Genomic DNA, 18,545 nt, shown 5'->3' with positions numbered 1-18,545 from the left:
AGACAGCAACTGACCCGTTATATTAAAAACAGATAACTCTATGACATTTCTTCACTCAGGGTGGTGAATCTTTGGAATTCTTTACCCCTGAGGGCTGTGGAGGCTCAGTCATTGAGTAGATTCAAAACAGAGATCGATAGATTTCTAGATATTAATGGCATTAAGGGATATGGGGATGGTGCAGGAAAATGGCATTGAGGTAGAATAGCAATCTTGTTGAGGGGCGGAGCAGGCTTGAGGGGCCGGATGGCCTACTCCTGCTCCTATTTCTTCGTAAAAAGGATTTAATCAATTTGTTGTTGAGCAAGGAATAAATGGATCTGAGTTTGGAATAAGATGACCGTCCTGAAGATTAACATGTTCCTCATCCTTTCACAAATTTTATCAGCCTCTTTCTGGGCACTCAGCAAATTCATGTGCTTCAAACAAATCTGCTTCCACAAGTTGCATTTTTCCTCCAAACTTTCTTTCCTCTATAAGAGGGCGATGCTCAATAATTGATTTAGCAGTATCTGTAGTGAGTTGTGTATCGCACGCAGTTACTGTAACATCACATTGTTGATTGGCGCAAAATAAAACAGTAGCTAATCTGAAATCAAAAGGTAGAGAATTTGGAAATCAAGTGAGGAAAGTGGTTGGTTGGGATACTACTAAGGACTCATGTAAAATGACCACATACTAATAAAAGAAAGGAGAAGGTGATCCAATCCAACAATTCAAACATTTAAAAAAATATATATTTTTGTGGGCCAGTTTTCTTATCATTGAATGGTTACAGCACAGAAGGAGGCCATTTGGCCCATCAAGCCTGTGTTGGCTCTTTGTAAGAGCAATCCAGTTAATCCTAGACCCTCGCCCTTTCACTGTAGCCCTGCAAATTTTTTCCCTTCAATTATTTATCCAATTCCTCTTTGAAAGGCATGATTGAATCTGCTTCCACCATCCTTTCAGGCAGTGCATTCCAGATCATATCCACTCCATGTTTTTTTTTAAAAAAGTTTTTCCTCATGCTGTCTTTGGTTCTTTTGCCAATCACCTTAAATCTGTGTCCTCTGGTTCTCGACCCTTCCGCCAATGGGAACGGTTTTTCCTTACTTCATCTAAACCCTCCATGATTTTGAACACTTCTATCAAATCTCCTCTTCTTTGCTTTAAGGAGAACAACCCCAGCCCGACCAGTGTCTCCACGTAACTGAAGTCCCTCATCCCTGGAACCATTCCAGTAAATTTTTTCTGCACCCTCTCTCAGGCCTTCACATCCTTCCTTAAGTGCGATGCCCAGAATTGAATACTATATTCCAGTTGTGGCCGAACCATTGTTTTATAAAGGCTCAACATAACTTCCTTGCTTTTATACTCTATGCCTTTATTTATAAAGCCCAGGATCCCGTATGCCTTTTTAACCGCTTTCTCAACCTGTCCTGTCACCATCAAAGATTTGTGCACATATACCCCCAGATCCTTCTGTTCCTGCACCCCCTTTAGAATTGTACCATTTAGATTATATTGCCTCTCCTCATTCTTCCTGCCAAAATGTATCACTCTGCGCTTCTCTGCGTTAAATTTCATCTGCCATGTGTCTGCCCATTCCACCAGCCTGTCTGTCCTCTTGAAGTCTATTACTATCCTCCTCACTGTTTACTACCCTTCCAAGTTTTATGTCATCTGCAGATTTTGAAATTGTGCCCTATACACCCAAGTCCAAGTCAGTAATATATATAAAAAAAAAGTGGTTCTATTACTGACCCTTGGGGAACACCACCGTATACCTTCCTCCAGTCCGAAAAACAACTGTTCACTACTTTGTTTCCTGTCACTTAGCCAATTTCGTATCCATGCTGCCACTACCCCTTTATTCCATGGACTTCAATTTTGCAGACAAGCCTATTATGTGGCACTTTATCAATGCCTTTTGAAAGTCTGTATACACCATCAACGGCATTGCCCTCGTCAACCCTCTGTTATCGCATCAAAAAAACTCAAGTTAATTAAGCACAATTTGCCTTTAACAAATCCGTGCTGGCTTTCCTTTTATTAATCTACACTTGTCCAAGTAACTCTTAATTTTGTCCTGGATTATTGCTTCTAAAAACTTCCCCACTATTGAGGTTAAACTGACTGGCCTGTAGTTGCTCGCTTTATCCTTGCATCCTTTTTTGAACAAGTTTGTAATATTTGCAATTATCCAGTCCACTGGCACCACCCACATATCTGAGGATTGGAAGATCATGGCCAGCACCTCTGCAATTTCCACCCATACTTCCCTTAGCATTCTTCCCTAGGATACATCCCATCCGGACCTAGTGACTTATCTACTTTAAGTACAGCTAGCTTTTCTAGTACCTCCTCTATCAATTTTTAGCCCATCCAGTATCTTAACTACCTCCTCTTTTACTGTGACTATGGCAGCATCTTCCTTGGTAAAGACAGATGCAAAGTATTCATTTAGTACCTCAGCCATGCCCTCTGCCTCCATGCGTAGATCTCCTTTTTGGTCCCTAATCGGTCCCACCCCTTCTCTTACTACCAGTTTACTATTTATATGCCTGTAGAAGACTTTTGGATTCCCTTTAATGTTAGCCACCGGTCTATTCTCATACTCTCTGCCCCTCTTATTTCCTTTTTCGCTTCTCTGTACTTTCTATATTCAGCCTGGTTCTTGCTTGTATTATCAACCTGACATCTGCCCCCTTTTTCTGCTTCATCTTACTCTCTATCTCTTTCGTCATCCAGGGCGCTGTGGCTTTGGTTGCCCTACCTTTTTCCCTCGTGGGAATGTATCTAGGCTGTACCCACACCATCTCCTCTTTAAAGGCTGCCCATTGTTCGATTACAGTTTTATCTGCCAATCTTTGATTCCAGTTTACCTGGGCCAGATCTGTTCTCAACCCACTGAAATTGGCCCTCCTCCAATTAAGTATTTTTACTTTAGATTGCTCCTTGTCCTTTTCCATAACTAATCTAAACCTTGATCACTGTTCCGCAAATGTTACCCCACTGACATTAAGAAAATAACTTGCTCTCTGATTTTTCCTGCCAAAGTGCATAACCTCACATTTTCCAATATTATATTGCATCTGCCAAATCTCCGCCCACTCACCCAGCCTGTCTATATCCCCTTGCAGGTTTTTTATGTCCTCCTCACTCTCTACTTTCCCTCCCATCTTTGTATCATCTGCAAATTTTGATATGTTGCACTCGGTCCCCTCCTCCAAATCGTTAATATAGATTGTAAAGAGTTGGGGACCCAGCACCGACCACTGTGGAACACCACTGGTTACTGGTTGCCAGTCCGAAAATGAACCATTTATCCCAACTCTCTGCTTCCTGTTCGATAACCAATCCTCCACCCATGCCAGAATATTACCCCCAATCCTGTGATTTTTTATCTTAAGTAATAATCTTTTATGTGGCACCTTGTCGAATGCCTTCTGGAAGTCTAAATACACTATGTCCACTGGTTCCCCTTTATCCACCCTATACGTTATATCCTCGAAGAACTCAAGCAAATTTGTCAGACATGACTTCCCCTTCATAAAGCCATGCTGACTTTGTCCTATTAAATTATGCTTATCTAAATGTTCCGTTACTGTCTCCTTAATAATAGACTCCAAAATTTTACCCACCACAGATGTTAAGCTAACTGGCCTATAATTTCCAGCCTTCTGCCTACTACCCTTTTTAAATAACGGTGTTACATTAGCAGTTTTCCAATCTGCCGGGACCTCTCCTGAGTCCAGGGAATTTTGGAAAACTATCACCAAAGCATCTACAATCCCTACTGCCACTTCCCTCAAGACCCTAGGATGGAAGCCATCAGGTCCAGGGGATTTATCCGCCTTGAGTCCCATTATTTTACTGAGTACCATCTCCTGAGTGATTTTAATCGTATTTAGCTCCTCCCCCCCGAGAGTCCCCTGTTTGTCCAGTGTTGGGATATTCTTAGTGTCCTCTACTGTAAAGACTGAAACAAAATATTTGTTCAGCATTTTTGCCATCTCCATGTTTCCCACCATTAATTTCCCGGTCTCATCCTCTAAGGGACCTATGTTTGCCTTAGCCACCCTTTTTCTTTTTATATAACTATAGAAACTCTTGCTATCTGTTTTTATATTTTTTGCTAATTTCTTTTCATAATCTAACTTCCCTTTCTTAATCAATCCTTTAGTTACTTTTTGCTGTCTTTTGAAGAATTCCCAATCTTCTATCCTCCCACTAAGTTTGGCTACCTTATATGTCCTTGTTTTTAGTCGGATACTATCCTTGATTTCTTTACTTAGCCACGGATGGCTGTCATTTCTTTTACACCCTTTTTTCCTCAGTGGAATATATTTATTTTGAAAGTTGTAAAATAACTCCCTAAATGAACACCACTGCTCATGTACCGTCTTACCCTTTAATCTATTTTCCCAGTCCACTTTAATCAATTCCGCTCTCATACCATCATAGTCTCCTTTATTCAAGCTCAGTACGCTTGTTTGAGAATCAACCTTCTCACCCTCTAATTGGATATGGAATTCAACCATGTTGTGGTCGCTCGTTCCAAGGGGATCCTTAACTAGGACATTATTAATTAATCCTGACTCATTACACAGGACCAGGTCCAAGGTTGCCTGCCCCCTTGTAGGATCAGTTACATACTGCTCAAGAAATCCATCCCTGATGCACTCAATGAACTCGTCCTCAAGGCTGCTCTGCCCAATTTGATTTGTCCAGTTAATATGATAATTAATATCCCCCATAATTATGGCTGTTCCCTTATTACATGCCCCGACTATCTCCTGATTAATACTTCTTCCAGCAGAGTTGCAACTATTAGGAGGCCTATATACTACGCCCACTAATGTTTTTTTTCCCTTATTATTCCTTATCTCCACCCAAACTGTTTCATTATCTTGATGCTTTGTCCCAATATCATTTCTCTGTATTAGTGATTCCTTCCTTTATTAACATAGCCACCCCACCTCCCCTTCCTTCCTGCCTGTCCTTCCTGATTGTTAAATACCCTGGCATATTTAATTCCCAGTCGTTGTCACCCTGCAGCCATGTTTCTGTAATGGCCACAAGATCATACCCATACGTAGTTATTTGTGCCGTTAACTCGTCCATTTTATTACGAATGCTACGTGCATTCAGATGAAGAACTGCTTCTGCTCAGTGTCTAAACCCTTGTTTGGACTTTCTAAATATTTGAAGAAATGTTGGGGGACATATTTTAAAAGCTTTAATCAGGTAAAATGTATATTAAATGATTTAAGTTAAAACAGGCAGGCTTTGTGTCTTGAAAACAGATCCACTTCACATGACTATAACTACATGCTTTAATATAGTGTCTTTTAACGTCGTAAAACGTCCCAGGTTGCTTCACAGGAACACAAACAAAATTTGACACACCGATTACCACTGATTACATACCTGTTGCAGCTTTTGTTTTGAATTTTAAACAATCTTTATTTTTCTCAAGTCATTGTGTCAGTGAATAATAGTACTTGTGTGTTTTTGAATTTAAATACAAACTGGATGTATTTGAGTATGTTACAACTAAACTTTTCAATAAAAGCTATTGAGGTGAAAGAGAAGATTGAGTTCTTAAATAAATGAATTGAACGGTATTCGGGCACATGAGCTGATTTTCATCTGTTTGTTGATCAGAAAATGTAAATGTTCCTGTTAGTGACAGCAGTCCACTTAGTGACAATAGAGATGAAGAGTCACATGTACATAAATCCGTCTCAAAACTGAATTCAGTGCTTACAGAAATCTCACATTTACAAACCAGTGCTTCTGGGTTTGTCATCTTTCTCTCTCCTCTTCCTCCTCCTCCTCCCCCCTGTCGCTGATGGACCCATTAATCCATCAGTGAGTCAAACTCCACATTTGATCCCTTAGTTGTGTGAACCTCAGGCTCCCCCCTCAACAATGGTGCCTGACTACAGGACACCCCTCCTGAGTTCTGCCAAATCCCCCTTGTGTTACAAAACCTGAGGAATGACCTCACCTTTTTTTCACCCTCCCCACCCCACTACTCAACATCAGGTACCACCTCCAACTTGCATAGAACATAAGAGATAGGAGTAGGCCATACGGCCCCTTGAGCCTTGATCATGGCTGATCTTTGACTTCAACTTCCTGCCTGATCCCCATATCCCTGGATTCCCCCAGAGTCCAAAAATCTATCTCTTAGCCTTGAATATACTCAACGACTCAGCATCCACAGCCCTCTGGGGCAGAGAGTTCCAAAAATTCACAACCCTGAGTGAAGAAATTCCTCCTCATCTCAGTCTTAATGGCAGATCCTTATCCTGCAACTATGCCCCCTAGTTCTAGACTCTCAAGCCAAGGGAAACAACCTCTCAGCATCTACCCTGTCAAGCCCCCTCAATCTTATGTTTCAATGAAATCACCGCTCATTCTGTTAAACTCCAGAGGGTTATAGGTCCATTCTACTCGATCAGTCCTCACAGGACAACCCTCTCATCCCAGGAATCAATCTAGTGAACCTTTGTTGCACCACCTCTAAGGCAAGTATATCCTTCCTTGGATATGGAGACCAAAACTGTACACAGTACTCCAGGTGAGGTCTCAACAAAGCCCTGTACAATTGTAGCAAGACTCCCTTACTCTTGTACTCCAACCCCCTTGCAATAAAGGCCAACATACCATTTGCCTTCCTAATTGCTTGCTAACTTTGTGTTTCTTGTACATGGACACCCAAATCTCTCTGAACACCAACATTTAATAGTTTCTCATCATATTAAAAATTTTTTTTTTTTCTATTCTTCCTACCAAAGTGAATAACCTCACATTTCCCCACGTTATACTCCTTCTGCTATCTTCTTGCCCACTCACTCAACTTGTCTATATCCCTTTGCAGACTTTGTGTCCTCCTCACAGCTTATTTTCCCACCTAGCTTTGTATCGTCAGCAAACTTAGATGAAGAGACAGATTGTAATGTATCCAAGTCATTAATATAGATTGTAAATAACTGAGGCCGAAGCACCGATCCTTGCAGTTACAGCCTGCCAACCTGAAAATGACCCATTTATCCCTACTGTTTTCTGTCTGTTAACCAATCCTTTGTCCATGCGAATAATTAACCCCAACCCCAACCCCATTTTACATAGCATCCTTTTATGTGACACCTTATCGAATGCCTTTTGAAAATCCAAATATACTACATCCACTGGTTCCCCTTTATCTACCCTGCTAGCTACATCCTCAATAAACTGTTAATAAATTTGTCAAACATGATTTCCCTTTCATCATCTTGCTCTTTATCGTCAACTTAAAAATGGTAACTCATTTTTTAAAAAAAACTTTCCATTACTTAAAAGTAAATGTGTGCGGGCATGTGTAATATTTGTGGAATTCAAACCTTGAAGCACTAGTGAAAATCTCAGATTCCCTAAGTGACGTAATGCCTCTTTTTACATATTTTTTAAAAAGTGTATCTTCTGACTTGCTATGAGCAATGCCACATGAAATCTGATGATGTGGAGATGCCGGTGATGGACTGGGGTTGACAAATGTAAACAATCTTACAACACCAAGTTATAGTCCAACAATTTTATTTGAAAATCACAAGCTTTCGGAGGCTTCCTCCTTCGTCAGGTGAATGTCAGGAAATCCTTGAACCTTTCGCATATATATTCAGAGAACAATACCTGGTGATTACAGAATCATTCCAACTGCCTGTTGTCAAGGCAATCAGTGTTCAGACAGAGAGGTGTTACCTACAGGACCACCGACTATACAAACGGCCAGAACACAAAACAGAGAGAGAGGGAGAAACATCCGAAAGGAAGAGAAAGACAGAAAATGACCCGTTGAATTAAAAACAGATAACTTTTATTCGCTGGTGGGGTTACATGTAGCGTGACATGAACCCAAGATCCTGGTTGAGGCCGTCCTCATGGGTGCGGAACTTGGCTATCAATTTCTGCTCGCCGATTTTGCGTTGTCGTGTGTCTCGAAGGCCGCCTTGGAGAACGTTTACCTGAAGATCGGTGGCTGAATGTCCTTGACTGCTGAAGTGTTCCCCGACTGGGAGGGAACCCTCCTGTCTGGCAATTTTCCTGCAACGTATGAGGTAGACAACGTTGGCCAGGTACATGGTTCATACTCCTGTGACTCGGCCAACGTTGTCTACCTCATACGTTGCAGGAAAGGATGCCCCGGAGCATGGTACATTGGCGAGACCATGCAGACCCTGCGACAACGGATGAACGGACACCGCGCAACAATCGCCAGACAGGAGGGTTCCATCCCAGTCGGGGAACACTTCAGCAGTCAAGGACATTCAGCCACCGATCTTCGGGTAAGCGTACTCCAAGGCGGCCTTCGAGACACACGACAACGCAAAATCGTCGAGCAGAAATTGATAGCCAAGTTCCGCACCCATGAAGACGGCCTCAACCGGGATCTTGGGTTCGTGTCACGCTACACGTAACCCCACCAGCGAATAAAAGTTATGTTTTTAATTCAACAGGTCATTTTCTGTCTTTCTCTTCCTTTCGGATGTTTCTCTCTCTCTCTCTCTCTCTCTCTCTCTCTCTCTCTCTCTCTGTTTTGTGTTCTGGCCGTTTGTATATTCGGTGGTCCTGTAGGTAACACCTCTCTATCTGAACACTTGATTGCCTTGACAACGGGCAGTTGGAATGATTATCTGTAATCACCAGGTATTGTTCTCTGAATATAAATGCGAAAGGTTCAAGGATTTCCTGACAATCACCTGACTAAGGAGGAAGCCTCCGAAAGCTTGTGATTTTCAAATAAAATTGTTGGACTATAACTTGGTGTTGTAAGATTGTTTACATGAAATCTGCTACTATATAATTGTTTGTCTATAGTGTAGTATCTGAAAATTTTGTCTTAAACATCATGCTTCTGAAGTGTAATGTGTTGGTAGGATAATTAATTGGATCTGAGCCAACAAAATATCCAATATACACAAATCAAAAGTCGTAAAAAAAGCACTAATGAGGAATATATAACCAGCAGACCAAGTAATCAAATCCATCCAAGCCACCCACCTAATCACTTTCCAGTTGCCAGTTTTCCCCCTTCCTACCCCAGTATCAAATGGATCCCCCCTTCTATCCTCCCTACCCGTTCACTCCTGTGTCCCCCTTGTTCTGTGTGCTCTAACTTGTCCATGCTCCACTTGCTCTAGTCCTGCCTTTACGTGCTTGTAAGCCTTCATTGCTCTGAGGCCTCCCACCCACACAAGTGCTGTAAAGACTAAACCTTGAAGTAAACCTTACTCTTCCTGCGTACTCTCCCTGCTGGAGGAGGTGACTGTAAAGCATGTAGGACAGCTCTTCAACTTATTTCAGCAAATCTATTCTTCATGTATTATACCTTTTCTTTTCTCCTCTGTGCCCTCCTGCTGCCCTACCTTTCCCTGGTTCCTATACCCCCCCCCCCCCATTTTTTTGATCCTGCCAAAATCTGTGGTTTGCTTCAGCTTACTGTTTTTCCCCTTAAATTTTGCTGCTGTGCCCAAAATTAAATTTAAATTCCTAAAATTTGGTGAGCTGGAGGTGACTAATGTTGCCCTGTATCTTCTCCAATATGAGCGTAGTAAACACATTAGTGTAGCCTGAGCTCCCTTAACTCTTGCTAATTGGATTGAAAGGTGGTCTGATTTTTGGGAACTCGCTAAACCACTTTGGTTTTTCTGTGGATCACAATGAATACGCTGAGATTTGTTGTGCTAACATATAGTACTTGCAGCTTTGGTGAACCAACGTATTTGAACACATTACATTTTCAGGAGCACAGTTAACAGCTTTTTCCAAAATTTAAATTAAGATACTCACCAGCTTCTGTGTTGTGATTGCTGGAAATTCCTAGCGGTCAGCATGATAATAGGTGGTATAGCATTAGGGCTTGAGTAACAGTACAGTGGAGGTGTGTCAGTGGAGGTGTGTCATTGCAGTGTGAGTCAAGTACAAATTGTCTTTATCGTTAGACAAAAGAAAGACGTGTACACAAACAGTGAATTTGTGTGAAGAGTAACAGACAAATGGGACAGCATTGTCACGGCTGTTACAGCATTATGCAGAGAAAAGTCCCATAAACAGTTATAAGATCTTAATCAGTTTTTGGTGGTACAGCATTGGTTGAGGGAGAAATGTCTGAGGATACAGGAGAACTCCATGCTCTTAATACCATGGGATCTTTAACAGCCACTGGAACAGGCAGGTAAGGGCTTTGTTTAATGTCATCAAAAGGATGGCACTTCCAGTGCAGTACTGAGGAAGTATTGCATTGTCAAGTGTCAAACTTGTTTGTGCTCAGACTCATCAGTCTACTGTAAACAATTTTACAACACCAAGTTATAGTCCAGCAATTTTATTTTAAATTCACAAGCTTTCGGAGATTTTCTCCTTCCTCAGGCAAATGTTTCAAGATCTCCTTGAAGCCTACGCATTTATACATATTGAACAATACATGGTGTTTACAGACTGCCCCTGCAACTGCCCGTTGCCAAGGCAATCACCGTGTTCAGACAGAGAGGTGTTACCTGCAGAACCCCCGAATACACATTCAACAAAAAAACAAACAGGGAAAAAAAACAGAGAAAAAAAAAACACAGAGAGGCAGAAACATCCGGAAGGCAGAGAGAGCCAGCAAATGACCCATTATATTAAAAAAATCTGTTTTTAATATAATGGGTCATTTGCTGGCTCTCTCTGCCTTCCGGATGTTTCTGCCTCTCTCTGTGTTTTTTTTTCTCTTTTTTTTCCCTGTTTGTTTTTTTGTTGAATGTGTATTCGGGGGTTCTGCAGGTAACACCTCTCTGTCTGAACACGGTGATTGCCTTGGCAACGGGCAGTTGCAGGGGCAGTCTGTAAACACCATGTATTGTTCAATATGTATAAATGCGTAGGCTTCAAGGAGATCTTGAAACATTTGCCTGAGGAAGGAGAAAATCTCCGAAAGCTTGTGAATTTAAAATAAAATTGCTGGACTATAACTTGGTGTTGTAAAATTGTTTACAATTGTCAACCCCAGTCCATCACCGGCATCTCCACATCATCAGTCTACCACAGAACCTGGGCACATAATTCAGGCTGACACTCCATAATAATGCATTGTCAGAGGAACTGTCCTTTGAAATGTGAAACCAAAGCCCTATCTGCTGTTTCTTCGATGTGGAGATGCCGGTGATGGACTGAGGTTGACAATTGTAAACAATTTTACAACACCAAGTTATAGTCCAACAAATTTATTTTAAATTTCACAAGCTTTCGGAGGCTTCCTCCTTCCTCAAGTGAATGTTTTCCACAACATTCACCTTTCACTTGAGGAAGGAGGAAGCCTCCGAAAGCTTGTGAAATTTGAAATAAATTTGTTGGACTATAACTTGGTGTTGTAAAATTGTTTACAATTGCTGTTTCTTCAGTTGAGGTGGATGATGATCTTTAGGTAGAAATTCATTGGTGCCCAGTTTTGGTCCTGAAGGCAACAGTGCAGTTGCTATGTGCTTCTGAACAGGAGGCCTGAGACCTACACTAAGTTTGGCCTCGGGATTCATGTAAATAATCTGGGTGAGCTGCCGGGGGAGGGGGGGGGGGGGGGAGAAATGGGACATTGGGAAGGAGGCAGGTCACGGCTGTCAAGTGTGCTGTGGAGCCGGGAGGAGCACTCTTGGAAGAGTATTAAGGATTACGGAACCAAGTAGGGTAGATGGAGTTAAGATGCAGATCAGCCATGATCTAATTGAACGGCCTACTCCTGTTGCTATGAACTTAAAAAAAAAAAATAAAACTCAACATTATGGTCGTGCCTAGGCCGCATCCATGCCGGGAAAACCTAAGGTAGACACTAGGCAGCCCAATTTCACAGAGGGGTCCTAAAATAGTCGTTATACAAGAGGCCACCCCGGATGACTCAGATCTGCTAATGAGCTGCATAAAAGAAAAAAAAACTATTTGGATTTAATGGTTGGAGAATAGATCCAAGCCCTGGCTGCAACTAGTGCTTTAAATAAAATTAGTATTTCCCATGATTGAAGCTGAAAAGTATGTTTTATTAATACAAAACTGCATTTTGGCTTTGAATAAAACTTGCCACAGAAAATGTGTGTCTACGTTTTTTACCATCCGCCTTGCACTCCTGACTATAGTAGTGTTTGGTTATGGTTCCACGGATAGTGGCATCTGTCTGGCACATGATTGTTCTTCATGTATGAATCTGGATGGTTTTATTGTGCCACTTAACTGGGGTGGGCATCACAACTGAGTCTGATTTCTGTCTTCCCCCAATAGTGACATGTACTCCTGTAATCTTAAGCAGGAATTTGGGTTGTAATGTTTTTATTTCCCCTTCTCTGCCCTAACCCAGGAACAATGAAGTCAGTTTGTTCAGTTTCACACCATGTGCTGCATTCAGCTATTGAGCTACCGAAGGTGTTTATAATTTTTTTAAAGTTTTGGCACAAAACAAATTAAACATTTTAGCATTGAATAAAATGCAAATAAATGTATATGTCACAGCAATGTTTAGAGACCCTTTCATCAGCCATAGTTTGTCTTTTTATTAAGAGCTTCAGAGTCTTAGTGTTCATTTACCTGACGAAGGAGGAAGCCTCCGAAAACTTGTAGATTTCAAATAAAAATTGTTGGACTATAACTTGGTGTTGTAAAATTGTTTACAATTGTTCAAAAAAGATGATCCTTAGTTCAACCATGGTGACTTTTGTTTACAGATGGAGACCCAGATAACTATATTGCCTATTATCGACGAGCCACAGTCTATCTGGCTATGGGTAAATCAAAATCTGCTCTCCCAGACCTAAGTAAAGTAATTGAACTGAAACCAGACTTCACATCTGTAAGTAACATTCTCTTAATGCCACTTTAAAAAAAAAATTGATGCACTTTTTTGGTTGAAAATCAAGAACAGTCTTGTGTAGAATTTTGCTGATAGTTATATTACAAGGTATCCTTTTTTTAATGAAAAAATTTTTTTTTTTTGTAAACAATATATTATGAATTATCTTGATTATGTCTAGGCTAGGTTGCAGAGAGGAAACTTGCTGCTAAAACAAGGGAAGTTGGATGAAGCAGAGGAAGACTTTAAGAAAGTGGTAAGTTTGTACATCTGCCTAGCATTGGGGTTCTGAGTTTTTGTTTTTGCATCTATACATAACTTTTGCTACTTTCATGTCAATTTAAAACTATTTCAATGGAGCAGAAAATTTTGCATGCCTGTACAAAAAATACTCTTTAGGTGCTTTGGTGGATCAGTTGTTATGCACTAACAATTGATTTGTTCAGACTATTTTTATTTGTAGTCAGTCCATCAGAAATGATAAAAAGAAAACCTAGACTGATCTCTGTCTCCTCTTCTCCTCCCCCTCGTAGAAAGAGAAATTGTAGAAGATGCACAGAAATCTCTTAGAGCTCCCGTGGTGTTGCTCACCAGTGATTTGGAGGATATGCAGTTCCTTAATAATAAGGGTGTTTATTTTAATGTAGAGGATCGGAGGGTGACCAATTTACTGTCACTGACTAAAGGCAGTGATGCCAGACCAAAGAATTTCCCCATGTTGCCAAACTCCTGCAGCCCACCCCAGTTTTGTCAGGTCATCAGAGCACTGGATTGTCCCAAATGTTACCAAAGCATCGGACCGCTAACAGACCTGTATGTTTTTTAATTTAGAAAATCCTTTCGTCATTATTTTGTGAGTGATCAATTTAAGGAAAGAAAGAACTTGCATTCATAAAGTGCCTTTCACAACCTCCAGACATCTCAAAGTGCTCCACAGCCAATTAAGCACTGTTGTAATTGTAGGAAAATGTGGCAGCCAATTTGTGCATGGCAAGGTTCCAAAAACATCAATGTGACAAATGACCAGATAACCTGTTTTTAGTGATGGTTGAAGGATACATGCTTGCCAGGACACTGGGAAACTCCCCTGCTCTTCGAATAGTGCCATGGCATCTTTTATGGCCATTGAGAGAGCATGTGGAGCCTCGGTATAACATCTTATCTGAAAGTCGGCACCTCAGACAGTGCAGCAGTCTTAGTACTGCACTGAAGTGTCAACCTAGATTATGTGCTTGAGTTTCTGGAGTGGGGCTTGAACCCATGATCTTTTGACTCGGAGGCAAGAGTCCTACCATTGAGCCAAGATTGACACCGTGGCCAAATTGGAAGTAGGATTTAAAAATGTTCTTAGTACATTAGGCTTGATTTAGAACACTTTTTTCATGAAAATATTCCCAGTTTGCTCAAATTAATGTTGATTGAGCACTAACTGAAGACATATGTGGATAGTAAAATTTACGAAAAGTACATATTCTTCTGTGGTCTGAGAAAAATTCTTTAAAGGGAAGACCTTTTTTTCAAGACATTTTGTGATCTCGCAACATTTGGGGTGTCCCCATAACAGCCTTACTGGTCTTGCACAGTTTATAACTATCTGATCTGCCCAGGAGTATTCAATTTTTTTCCCAACTCAGGGTAATGGCTCATGCACAAATACTCCACCTTTGCATACCAAAGACTTTAAGAAATGTTCTTTAGTAAATTATTCTTTGTAATATTTGTATTTGTCTTCATACATAGTTCTGGAAGTCCATGGTATGCACAATATGATTGCTGACATTGTACAATGGTGGGAACCCAGATAGTTTGTCTGAACAGTTTAAACTATCAATAGATACATTACACATTAAAAAAAATAGTCACTGCGACAATAAAAGGTGAGTCGGTTTCACTTGTTTATTTTTGCTTTTAGCAATTGTAACAAATTTTCTAAAATTTAACATTTAGGGTGTAAAATTTCTCTCTTTTTCCAGATGCTATTTTAATTTCCAGCATTTTCTATTAGATTTCCAGTATTTTGTTTTATTTCTAAATGTGCATTTAAGCATCACACCAGTTTTTGTGTTTATATTAGTCCTGCATCTTTGCTAAACCTATACGTGACGGTGTGCCTTACATCTTATATTTGTTGCGCTAGAAACCTAGTGAAGTTGCTTGAAATCTCCTCTGCTAATAGATTATTTTTTCCTATTTAAAAAAAATATGAGTCGTCTGTTTAGGACATGACGCCGCATGTGTTTATTTTAAACCATAGGCTGAGCTGTCTGCTCTCTTAGACCATTATCTGAGCAAGGATGATTAGATTAAATTGCTTGAGCTGATTTGGAAATTGTCCTTCAAGCTATAGTCAAACGAGTCCATAGTGTAAGACTGTGATTGTGGACTGCACTCCAGATGTTAATCACACCAAACAGCTGTCTGACTTTGTGTATAGTTACTTATTGCTCTGGGACAGTTTCAGAATCTGATGCAGGATAGTTCAGCCCTATGAATAGAAAAGAGGTTCTTTCTGGCCCTATGAAGACCATTGCTGTTGGTTTCCTCATCTTGTGTTTGAAACAGTGTGATACTTGTGGCACAGCATCCAGCCAGGTGTGCAGTAAGGCAGCTCTGTCTTACCTTGGTGTGGATTGCTGTAACACTCAGATTTTGCCCATAACCAACAGTAATACAATAACTCAGAATCTATATGTAACTGGTAGTAATAAGTATAATGCCCCAACATCCTACCTGTAACTATAACCCCCTGATAATCACCCTGAAACCATAGTCAGAAATCCCTTGCGCTGCACAAGGTCTGGTAAGTTCTCAGTTGATGCCACTTTTAATAGACCCTATCTTTTTGGACTCTGGGTTGGACTCTGGTTCTGCATGAAGGTGACAACTTTGAACTGCGAGCCTCAGTCAGTGCTGATCTGTACTTGGACATCACACGTTAAAACAGGCTGGTACAGACCGACCTGAACCAAACCGCGACATCGCACAAAGGGCGGCGGGCTCAGTGTTTGGGGCACTTCTCACAGGGCATATTGTCCTAAACTCAACTCAGCATCAACATTTCTAAAGCACTCCATGGGTTCAGACACCATAAAGGAGATTTTTCATAGAATGATAGAAAATACAGTACTGGTGGAGGCCATTTGGCCCCTGGTGCCTGTGCCGGTGCTGGCGTGCTCTCCAGTAACCCTATTCCCTATAGATCCTTTTGTACTTCTCCTTTTTAAACATTTATCCCATTCCCTTTTAAACAAATGTCTGTTTTGTTTCAATAGCCACATGGTGAAGCATTCCATGGTCTACTAGCCCTGAGTTGTAGAACCTTCCTTCTCCTTTTCCCCCATGGTTCTTCCAGTGGGAATCGTCATTCTCCGTCCCTGTTTGCGCACAGTGAGGTCCCCAGGTTTCATTCACCCCTTTGCTTGCAGTTCATCTCTCGGCGTCGCTCCCACTCTACATTTCTGCTGCTGCTGCTGCTCCTGGCTCTGCAGAAAATATTGATCTCCATGTCCAACCCATTTCTCAGTCTCCATCTCTCTCCCCGAGCCCCCATTCCCCAATCTCCACCTTTCTCCGAATCCTGACTCCTGAGCTCCCCCTGACTCCCGAGGCCCCGTGATTGCCGACTGCTGAGGCCCCCCATCCCCCCCTCCCCGCCCCGGTTGCCAAGGCCCCGTAGACTCCGACCCTCGAATGTTCTCGACACCAGCCAGTCCTGGCACTCTCCAGCAATGGGAATGATGTCACCGGGCTGGAGGAGGAAAGTTGCACCACATAGAGCCCATTGCAACTGGCAGCTGAATGTAAACTGAAGGGGAGGTAGAGCAGTATCCCAGAGTTCATTCACCCTGCACAGGGACAGACTGTGGCGCTTGCACGAACTGGCGATGCAACAAACTTTTCTCCTGAGTTGTCAGCAGCAGCGCTCGAGAGAGAGGAACCGCCAATTTCAGGAGACTCCAGCCAGGAGGGTTGGGTACCCTGGTTGCACCTCAGTTTCATTTAGCCAAGAAATGTGATTTCTGTTTTTAATCCTCTTGCTTTCGCCTCTACCTCAGTTAGAAAGTGTTGTCACTGTATGTTGGCACTAGAGCTCTCACTGTTTATTACACAGATCCTCATGACAATCTCAGCAGGCATTTGCTTTATATGGTCTGAATGTGCTTGGTAAGCTTACCACTAAAATGCAGTTGCCACGTGGCTTATTGAATATATATGTTACTACTTTCTAGCTGGCAGGAAACCAGCAGGATCAATTAAAGGTTCCTAGGCACCCCTGAATGTGATATTTTAGATATGTGGAGTTATCTGCATAACTTCAAATACTTTGGCCAGATTTTGCTGTGAGCGGCGGCGTCCGTTAGCCTTGCATTTGCCCATATACTTTCTATGAGCTTTTGCATGGCAAGTTACTGTCAACAGGACAGCCAAACGACATGGCACCCTCTACAGGGCATCAAGGACCTGTGTAAACATGGCATGCAACTGCGTATCTCCTTAACCAATCAGATTGAAGATTTGTTAATAACAATGTAGTCAGAACCAGGAAGTGTAAGTTAGATAGTGAGTTCAATGTCAAATCAGGTTCGGAAAGTGAAAGAGAGCAAGAAAGATTTAATTAAGAGACTGAGATAAGAGGCAGAAAGAAAAAGTAAAATGTATTTAAATGGTTTTTAAAAATTGTCCAACAATAATTAAAATATGAAGGAATGAGACTCCACACTTAAGTTAATTTTCAGTCCCAGTGAGGTGGTTTGGCAGTAATTAAGACCTACCGTGCTGTTAAAAGGATACTTAGACTTGAAATTATTTGACTTAACTTTCTTTGGCGTGTTTAGTCCGTGTCTGTGATGTCAGTACAGGAACTTCAGGCCATTCAATATATTTGAATGGTGAGTCAGTCAGCGAGCTGTTAGCCTCACTGTTATTTTGCAGCAAAATCTGTCCCATTATTTGGAATTAGTAGCCAATGAAGATGTTTCATTTAAGCAGCTTTTTAAGCCTTAGTGGCATGAGTGTCACTTCTCTTACAAGAATCTCTCTCCTCATTCTGAAGTGCTATTTGGGTAGTCTCCAACATCCAATAAACACCCTTCACGCACCTTGCTTTTACTTGACTGTCCTTGGGTGATTGATTTGCTTCCTTTTCCAGAACTGCCTTTTGCGTATAACTGACTTCTCCACGGCAGGCCTGTGTATATTGTATGGGAGCAGGAAGGGTCACATGGGGATATGTCATGATGTCATGATGCCATGACATATCCCCATGACATCAGAAAATGTCTCAAAGGGAAGGTTGTCCCTTTTTTTTCTTTTTCCTCCATCCTTTTTCTTCATCACTGAACTACTTCATCAGTGTGGAGAGCATGCTAATGAAGATCCCACTGGCCATTGCACTCGAACTGTTTTTGCTTAAAGTTAATGGGTGCATTTCATTGGACTAATGGGGGTCGATCGTTTAGCGTATGTCAGGTGGTTGGGGGTCGATTTGCTATGTCTCCTCAATCAACGTTGGTGGTCTGGAGGCATTTGCATGCAGGAGGCGAGCTGTCTGTGACAATTGTGCTGCTTAAAGGCAGCTTGTTTTTTTGGAGAACAGGAAGTCCAGCAGGGCAGAAACATAGATACATAGAAAATAGGAGCAGGAGCAGGCCATTAGGTCCTTCAATATGATCATGGCAGATCCTCTATTTCAGTACTATATTCC

General features: G+C 41.5%; 2 protein-coding genes across 2 annotated transcripts in view; one reads left to right on the top strand and one right to left on the bottom strand.

The window, feature by feature from the left end:
• The window catches only part of uggt2 (UDP-glucose glycoprotein glucosyltransferase 2), a 685,376-nt gene that overhangs the window by 11,266 nt on the left and 655,565 nt on the right, over nt 1–18,545 (bottom strand). The window lies entirely within an intron of this gene.
• Nucleotides 1–18,545, top strand: part of dnajc3a (DnaJ (Hsp40) homolog, subfamily C, member 3a) — a 101,598-nt gene that overhangs the window by 30,140 nt on the left and 52,913 nt on the right. Inside the window, exons 3-4 of the mRNA XM_067986477.1 lie at nt 12,717–12,841; nt 13,023–13,097. Of these exons, the coding sequence (XP_067842578.1) occupies nt 12,717–12,841; nt 13,023–13,097 (200 nt within the window). The remainder of the gene's footprint in view (nt 1–12,716; nt 12,842–13,022; nt 13,098–18,545) is intronic.

The sequence above is a fragment of the Heptranchias perlo genome, chromosome 6 (genome assembly GCF_035084215.1).
Source record: "Heptranchias perlo isolate sHepPer1 chromosome 6, sHepPer1.hap1, whole genome shotgun sequence".
In the NCBI taxonomy this organism is placed as follows: domain Eukaryota; kingdom Metazoa; phylum Chordata; class Chondrichthyes; order Hexanchiformes; family Hexanchidae; genus Heptranchias; species Heptranchias perlo.
The sequence above is the reverse complement of the archived record's forward strand: the minus strand, read 5'-3'. Positions and strand labels throughout refer to the sequence as shown.